The 9,272-nt window shown below is 39.8% G+C and overlaps 2 protein-coding genes across 3 annotated transcripts in view; both read left to right on the forward strand.

Moving 5' to 3' along the window:
- The window catches only part of myo6b (myosin VIb), a 38,800-nt gene extending 29,794 nt beyond the window's left edge, over window positions 1-9,006 (forward strand). Inside the window, exons 28-33 of one of the 2 annotated variants that reach the window (XM_051396082.1) lie at window positions 61-221; window positions 363-413; window positions 3,655-3,758; window positions 5,200-5,334; window positions 6,313-6,531; window positions 7,503-9,006. In XM_051396082.1, coding sequence (XP_051252042.1) covers window positions 61-221; window positions 363-413; window positions 3,655-3,758; window positions 5,200-5,334; window positions 6,313-6,531; window positions 7,503-7,702 — 870 coding nt within the window. In that variant the 3' untranslated portion in view covers window positions 7,703-9,006. The remainder of the gene's footprint in view (window positions 1-60; window positions 222-362; window positions 414-3,654; window positions 3,759-5,199; window positions 5,335-6,312; window positions 6,532-7,502) is intronic. The other variant, XM_051396083.1, reaches the window with a different exon arrangement.
- cga (glycoprotein hormones, alpha polypeptide) overlaps window positions 1-9,272 on the forward strand; it is a 235,034-nt gene that overhangs the window by 128,579 nt on the left and 97,183 nt on the right. The window lies entirely within an intron of this gene.

Genomic DNA, 9,272 nt, shown 5'->3' on the forward strand with positions numbered 1-9,272 from the left:
TTTCTGTAGATTTTATAAAGTCACATTAAAAGTGTTGTGTGTTTGTGTGTGTGTTTACAGGCGGAGTTGGAGATTCAGCTGGCTCTGGAGCGTGAGGAGCAGGCCCAGCGCACCACCATACTGGAGCAGGAAAAGAGAGACAGAGAGTTAGCTATGAGAATCGCTCAGAGTGAAGCGGAGCTCATCACTGAGGAGGGGCAGATGGATGCAGGCCTGCGCAGGTAGTGTATATGTGAACACGATGCACACCTTTGATATATACCCACAGTAAACAAGCAGCGTGAATAGGTTAAACAATTTCATTTGGACCTCAGCCTGCATGTGTAACTGCATTTTTTCCTGTCGGTGTGTTTTTCTCCCAGTGATGAGTCTTTTTCAGGTCTTCCTATCTCTTCATCCTCAGCCAGAGCCATGTAAGATATCAGCACAGGTTTCTATTACTGCCCGTGTCCAAGTGTACCTAACGCCAACAATAATCACTCACTCACTCCCTCGCTGTCTGTCTTAATCTCTGTCGTAGTCAGCTCCTTAAAATACATGCAGGATTATACCAGCAATGCAAAGCCAACATAATCCTTTATTTTTAAGAAAATCAAATTTAGATGTATGGTTTGTTTAGGTGGCATGAATCACAAGATAAGCCATTTAGAGGATAATCATGTGTGATCATTGCTTACTGAAATGAAGATGGCAAATCATAAATGAGAGTTGGTTCAGAATGTTCAGTATGTGATCTTTTTGGGTCTTAATTGGCTCTGCATGTGTCTGTTAAAGCTTGTGTGTATCCTTTGCAGTGCTGGTGCACAGCACAAGCTCAAGAACTTGAGTATCTGCTTTTTCATACATTGAGTTTTTATAAATTTGTTAGGTGTTCATGTCGTCTGTACAGATGTATAGTTCATAACTGCTTTAGAAATGTCTGATAATTACATTATGTTGTTCTTAACTCACTCACTCTACTGAACCTCTAGCTTAAATTTTATTTATATTATCACTGGCTTTTTTACCAGCTGTTTAGAGTCTTAGCTATTAGTGAAGATACCTGTTAGCAAATATTTATTCCCTGACAACAACTCACAATATTCAACATTTTCTTACCATTGCGATAACATATTCAATGTACAATATTTATAATGGTAGAAAGTAGTGCTGATAATGAGCTCTGCTCTGGTGTTGACATACTGTACTGTGTGTGAATACAAGTGAATACAACACAAGGTGTCTTAATAGAGACAAAAATAACAGTTACAGTTACCCATTCATTTTGATTTGTAATGTCCAAAATCCAGTGTTTTTAAATGTCCACTTGTGATCCCTTATCACATGTTATACATGCCTCAGTGCAAACAGGAGTTGTGAGCAGTTCAACCAAAGAGCGATTTAAATTATTATTATTTTTTTTAAATTTAACTGACTTGCAGTTCAGGCCAAAGATTTCAGACGAGATAAGCTGAAAGTTGCAACTACTTGCAATGCGTGTGTCTGCAACATTCTGAAAAACGATGAGACAAGATGTTGTATCGTCACCATCTGTTCTTACTGCTGGCTTTTCAGACTTTTTTGTACCTTGATGTAATTTGTAGACTCTTAAAATATGAAAGAAGATAGTGATGGTGAGTTTCTTGCTACAGTTGCATTTCTAGTATTAGAACTAGACTTTGCGATAAGCGGGTGAAACAGATGACATGCCTTATATTCTGAAACCAGCAACTAGAGATTTGAAAGACAGGCCTGTTCACACTAAAACATTTCCCTGCAACGTTCTGAAGTAGTTTTCATCTCGTCGTGAATCTTTGGTCTGAACTGGGCATTAGAGGCCCGAAGAGGTGAAAGTATTTCATATTAAGGACGCAAATTAGCATTAGAAAACACATTAGAAACAAAATTATGTTGATTTTCAGTTAATATAAAACATTTTATGATTTGGGTGAGGCTATTGCAGTTTCACCAATGCAGTTAACAGGTTACATACAGGAACATACAGCGTTGTGCTGTTCCCATGGTTACCTGCAGCTTAAAGTACCTTGCACAGTAGCTGTGTTCGAAATCACTCCATTGTTACTCATTCACTGTTCCCTATATAATAGACCTTGAGTACTTTACTCTATAGTGAGCTGTAAGCTGAGACACAGATGTACTGTTCTATGTAGTGAATAGGGAGTTTCAGAACAATGATAAAACTGTTAACTGCCTGAGAATTGTAACCCAAAGACAGTATATCATAGCTACCCACTTCATACCCCTAAATATGAACTGCACTGTGTAAGTGAGACTGAATAGCCATAACCCCACTCTGTGTTTAAAGCCAGGAGAAGTTCTCTCAAAGCCTTATCTGCATTTGATCCAACAGCCTGTAATCTGTCAGTGTTGGCTCGGGCATCCAGGGGCCAAGTTGCATGTCTCCTACCAAGCAGATCTGGTGCCAAGACAGAAAGCTCCAAAGGCCACGTGTGTTACATGTGAACACAACAGGGCTTAAGCACATGAAAGCATGCATGCAGTAGAAGAATACACATTAGCTGGCATCACTGGCGTAATAGCTAGAGGACCATCTCCTTCTTTCTAGAACAATCCATTTCCTGTTCACCTATTGCCAAAAGCAAAGCCCTGGCCATCGCTTCGCTTCCACTTCTTTTTATTTCCTGGGTGCAGCAAAAGTAAAGCCTCAGCCCTGGTTCATCAACATCACACACTGGCACTTGTCTCCGCCGATGGCGATGATCCTGAATCAGTTTCATCTTTCCAGTCAGTATGAATTATAAATGGTAATGGTAATCTGGCTAATGATTCGTAGATCAGTAATCCTCTGCTTGGAGACATTAGCAGCTATGCTGACTGTAAATAGAGGACTTAAATCCTTCGTATTATTGAATTAGCAGCCTCAACTCAGCAGGGAAGCTGAAGACACGGCTGACATGAGCTCAGACTTCCTGCAGCAGTCGTTTAAGTAGCTGAATCTCTGTGCCATCAGTTTGATTCATATACTAAAGTGCTGCTCATCATTTCACCTTTATTTTTTATCTTCATCTCTCATTCCTGTTAAGATAATCCTTGAAAAAAACCTCTCACAAAGCCAGCAGATGTATGCTGGCATGTGGCAAGTTGTAACATTAGAAGAGCTGCGCATAATTTTAAGTGGAGTTGAAACACTAGGCTGCAAGGATATGGACAAACTCTGCTCTTCAGCTCCCCTGCTGACCGGCCTCTAATGTGAATTTAATCGGCTGAGACAATGAGGAGGGCTTGAAAGAAGTGAGGCATCTGTTTTCATTTCTCACTGAGGGCGGTATACTTAATAAATCCTGTTTTCCTTTTAATATTCATGCATTTTATCTGTCAGTGAAATTCTACTTCACACTATGCCTGAAAATTATTAGATCAGTATAATTACACATCAAATGTTGCTTTATGAACGGTCTTTATACTGTTTTAAAGTAAAGGCTCTTAGTATTAGTATCTATGAGGAGCTGTTTCTGCTTTTCTTTTAGAAATTCACACCTCCCTGATTGTGAGACTGAAATCATATTCAGTGTTGAAAATCAAAAAAATCTTCAAGCCCTTAATCTCTGTTACTCCCACCTCGTCACACTCTCACCTGTCTGCACACTCACCTTGTTTTTTCTTTCACCCACGTTCATCTGTTCCTTGCCACAGGGGTCCTCAGGTGCAGGCAACCAAAGCTGCTGCTGGGGTGAAAAAGTATGACCTCAGCAAGTGGAAGTATGCTGAGCTGCGAGATGTCATCAACACTTCCTGTGGTGAGAAATCCCGAACGCGCCCCAAGTTCAGCACAATGCCGCTTTTATCAACTAACTCTACCAGTTCCAGACTTTACAAACAGAACAAGTTGGTGGAGCTCTTGGTGAAATGCATGATACAGCTCTTTTTCCCTCCTTCATTCAAAATGTATTTACAGTTTTCAGCCCCCTATATTAAATAATTCATCAGCGGGTCATGTTTTTTGCACTTTTGGAAACCCATAAACACGCGGCACCTTCTCCATACAAGCTTTTCATTTGCACTCACAGTGTCATTTCTCTCTCTGTAATCTTTTGAGTAGCCAAAGTGACTGTTTAAAAAGGCTGAGAATGCAGCTGTACAGAGTGTGGACACAAGATGTCTTGCCTGAAAAGTCAAAAGACCGATCTGAGGATGTTCCCACAGCTGCTGCGGCTCATCAGCATGCGTTTTGGTAGTGGAGAGAGGAAATTATCAGCATTATGGAGGAAGGCAGACTTCTGCCCTTCCTAGTCATTCCCAGCCAACACTCTCCTCAGTCAGCATGAAAAGCAGATGCCTTTCTGCTGGCACACTTGTCGATGCCTTTATAATTGCCACTGTATACAGTACTCTGATCAGTGTTAGGGACTCTGATATCCCCTGTGGGATTCCAAGGACATCTGGCTAATTTGTGGAACCTATTTGCTTTGGTGGTGCTGGTGGTGATACCAAAAAAGCTGTGTTCTAAGTGTAACTGATTATAGCCTTGTGTTAAAAGCACTGTATGTTGTGACTGTTGTCTTTGTATTTCATCATCGGGAAGAAAACACAGTGGGAGCCGCCTAAGCATCTCATTATCACATTTTAAGTACAAATTCATCAAAAGTACATGTTGCACAACTTACCTCTAATATATTTATCTTTATTCCCTAAATGTTTTCATGCATTCCTCATGGATGATAGTGATGTCAGGCTACCAAATCACTACAGTGCCACATTTGTTAAACAATATTACAATCCTTTTAAAATAGGTTTTACAGAGAGTTAGATGAGAAGATAATGATAACGCTCTCATTATCTGTCCATTCAATATAAAGCAGCCAGTTAACTTAGCTTAGCATAAAGAATGGAAACAGGGGGAAAGTAGCTACCCTTGCTCTTTCCAAAGGTAATAAAATCTGCCTACCATCACCTCTAAAGTTCAGTAATTAACAAGTTATCTCTTGTTTTGAACCAGACTATTTCTTGGTTAGGCGCAGTGACCTCCTGGTATCCAGTAAACCAGCAGAGAGTCCAGCTTCATACTGAACAGGCAGACATAGGAGTGGCATCACATTTTACTAGAACTGGATTTTGTGAGAAATGTAGAGAAAATCTCTTGAGACCAGGCCACACAAGATTAGTGTTTCACCCTGTTGTCATCAGCCTTTGCTTGTTTCATTTGTTTGAGTGCTCACCGGTGTCATGTTGTGTGGACAGACATTGAGCTGCTGGCGGCCTGCAGAGAGGAGTTCCACCGTCGCCTGAAGGTCTATCACGCGTGGAAGTCCAAGAACAAGAAGCGTAATGATGACGGAAGTGATCAGAGGGCTCCAAAGTCTGTCACTGACTATGGTTGGTAGAAAGATTATTTTAATTATTACTACATTTAATGCTTAACCTGTGGATATTTGCTCAGCTCTGTATATTCACAAATACAGCACAATAAAAATACTGTACACATCACCCCAAGCACATTAGGCTGCAGGTGACAAGTGTTTAGTCTCTCCACTTTCGCCCCTCGCTGTCATTGGCAGGAATTAATTACCTGCACGCACATAACCTCCCTGTGTTTCCTAACATTCAATTAGCCAACAAAACGCCAGGGCCTAAAAATGCAGCCGCCTTCTGTCTGGCTCTGTCAGAAATATTTGTTCTAATTAGCAAATAACTGCCAGCCATGCCTTGTGAGACTCAGTAGCTGCTAGTGTGACAGCTCGCTGCTTTGCTCAGTTCATTCTCAATCGAGCACAGGCTGTGCCACAAACAAACAAACACACACACACACACACACACACACACACACACACACACACACACACACACACAAATGTTATTTAGCTGCTGGAAAGATCACCAGTGCTCTGCTTTTCCCATCTTTTCATCTTGAAAACAAATATTACATTTGATGGGGAATGGGAGCATTAGATTCACTGTTGCTTCTACTTTCACTATATTTACTCGCCTTTCTCTTTTGATATGATAGTTCCTGAAAGCCATACTGGCTGTGCTTTGTTTGCCTTATATTTGGATCCTGTTCTTGGCCTGTACTGATGCAGCAGGGGTCTTATCTAGGCCATTTCATAAGAGGCTAAAAGCTGCTTTACCCGGCTTTTCCATGTCATATTTCCTGGGTCCTCTTTGATCTTGTATGTTTTGAAAGGTTTATTACTGTTTTCTGCCACACTCATTGTGTTCGATGCTGTTAACAAAACATGTGTATTAAGGTTACATTTCTTTAAGCCCAAATGACGGATGCTTTGTTGTGAATACTCTTTAAACCACAATCTTCATGTTGAATACAAATCAAATTTTCCAATGATCAAACTGCAGCTGAACAGAACCCGGCTCCTCCGATGACAGCCCAGCATCAGGAAGTGGCTATGAATCGCCAGCAGCGATATTTCCGGATTCCTTTCATCCGGCCTGCGGACCAGTACAAAGATCCCCAGAATAAAAAGAAGGGCTGGTGGTACGCTCACTTTGATGGGCCCTGGATAGCCAGACAGATGGAGCTTCACCCAGACAAACGGCCTATTGTGCTGGTTGCAGGTGAGTCAACAGCTTTTGCTTTTTGTCGTATTATAACAATCCTGTATATGCGTTACTTGATATGACTATGCTATTATATTTATTATTGATTAAAATGTCCATTATTCATCATAAAGTCCTGTGGTTCCCAACCCAAACCCAATCTTGTGACCCCTTAAACCGAAGCAGTATCTACTTACCTCATCTCATGTCGCAGACTTAATGTGGACAAGCATTGTGAGCACAAATTTTTGTTTTTAGATTGTTAAATTTGAAGGATTTTTGAAGACTTGAATCATAAAAGTAACATAAAACATATTTTTGTGTGACAGAAATATTTGTTTCTTTTTGTTATCTAGTTCATGTGAATGTGGTCCTTCAGATTTGTGTCTGAACACTAACCCCCAGGGTGAGAAAACTGTTAAGAAAAAAAGAAATCCATATCGCAGTTTTTCAGGGCCCAGGATGAAGTCTTCTAATCACTTATTCTGTCTAACATACAGTCCACAATCCAAATATATCAATGGATTTATGGTAATATGAAACAGAAAAACACCCACTTAAATCCTATATTTTCCCTCCTTGCACTGTTTGATTTGAAGGATTTTTGGAGACCTGGAACATAAAAGTATTTCACAAGAAAAGAGGCCAAAATAAGAGAAAAGTCAGATAATAATTGATATGACAAGACATACTTTTGTGTAACTGAAATATTTTTCTTTTTATCTCTCTCATCACAATCCTCAGGGTTAGACTAAATATGTCAGAAAAGAGTAAAACATTTGTAAAGGTGAAGTCTTCCAGTCGCTTTTGTCTAACCAAAACCCAAACCCAGAAACATTCTCACATTTGAATTTATGGTAATCAAAAAATGCTTTATGCTACTTTATATACTTGGTATACAGGTTTTGGTGAATAAATGTACAGTTAATGGATGAAATGGATATAGAAGTATGTGTCCTTTCAGTGAACCTCTGTCACTAACCCCTCAGGGAAAGATGATATGGAGATGTGTGAGCTGAGCCTGGAGGAGACGGGTCTGACCAGGAAGAGGGGCGCTGAGATCCTGCCCAGGCAGTTTGAGGAAATCTGGGAACGCTGTGATGGGATTCAGTACCTCAAGAAAGCCATTGAGAACAAGCAGGCCCGCCCCACACACGCCACCGCTATGCTTCAGAGTCTCCTCAAGTGAAACCAGAGCAGCAAGATAAGCACACAACCTCGAGTTCGGTCCCGAAACATGACACTGATACACAGACTCACACACATGCACGTTGAAGGGCAGCACGGTGTACCTGTGGTTTGTGGGATAAAAAGAAGTAACCACAGAGAGAGATGCTCCCAATACAATCTCACTCTAGGCTGTTTCACTCACTGAATCATCTCCTTTTTAAATACCTACATGTTGTTTATTTTCACTTTTTATATCTTTATTTGCTGTGTAACACCTTGCTGGTGTATCGTTTGTGTTCAGTCCTTCCTCAATCTATGCTTGAATGGAAAACCCCACTGTGAGGCCTTTAATTGCAATATCACTGCACTACACCAAGGAAGTCTTAATAGGTGCGTAGCCTCTCTAGCTATTAACCTGAAACTTTAATGGTCTGCAATAAGGACAATACATTTGAGATAAAAATATGTAGAGATGCTTTTAATAGTGTGTAACATCTTGTCTTTTAAGTAATGTTTTCTGGTCTTTTGGTCATTAATGCTCGACACTGTTATACATCTACATCAGATTTGATTAGTAAGAAAAGAAGAAGGGACGTTAAGAAATGCTTCTCTTCCTCTGTTTTTATTAAAGTACTGAAAGATGACTAATCATAATATAATACAACTCAGAGACAGATATATAATTTTATAATACTGTAGTTAATATATTTCACTGCTCCATCTACTACAAGTTTGACACGAGAAATAAAATCTACATTTTAATAACTTTTTTATCACTCCCTACAGAATAACTACTACATACAGTCATAGAATGTATTTTTGCTCCCAGTATGCACTTTTTAAGAAATTCAGTAATTTGACGAAGTGCTGGGTCTATTATCTATCTTTTTTTTTTTTTTTTTTGCTGCGTATATACAACTCTGTTAAATGTTGAAATCCTTAAAAAAAACTAATAATTTTTTTGTATTGTTCATTTGTTATGCAAGAGGGAAATGTAGAAGTTTGTTTTGCAGTTTTGTGGGTTCGGGGTTGTTTTACAGACAATTATGTGATTTGTGTGTGTGCGTGTGTTGTGCGTTTGTTCATGTAATATTTTATTAAGCTGATTACTTGACTCCTCTGTTGGTTAGGCCGGGGATATTTCAGTCATCTCATTGGACAATCATGCAGAACGTTTTATTTAGACTCACCCTTATTCACTGAAAGATACAGTAACTGTACTGTAACTGGAACTAATGATTCACTTTCAAAGGCCCCCTCTTTGATCTGGTTGTATGTCGGCCTTTGCACTGGAATACTGTAGAAATAAAATGTGTGCCCCTATGGTCTTGACTGCTTTTTGTTGTTACTATAGATAATAAGAAAGTGGGAAAAATTTAGTTAATTCACAAAACTTAAGTAAGATAGCCATTAGTGGGTATTGCTGTGTAAATGGATCTGACATCCTAACGGTAACAGCAGCTAACGAGATTAGCATGTCGATTAATTAAACAACAAAGGCTAATGTACTGCTGATGTCATCACAGAGCCAGGCTTGCGCCCATTAAGTGATCAGCTGGATTAAAACACTGGACTTAATGTCCCAGGGT

Source organism: Dicentrarchus labrax, unplaced genomic scaffold (assembly GCF_905237075.1).
Source record: "Dicentrarchus labrax unplaced genomic scaffold, dlabrax2021, whole genome shotgun sequence".
Classification (NCBI taxonomy): Eukaryota; Metazoa; Chordata; class Actinopteri; family Moronidae; genus Dicentrarchus; species Dicentrarchus labrax.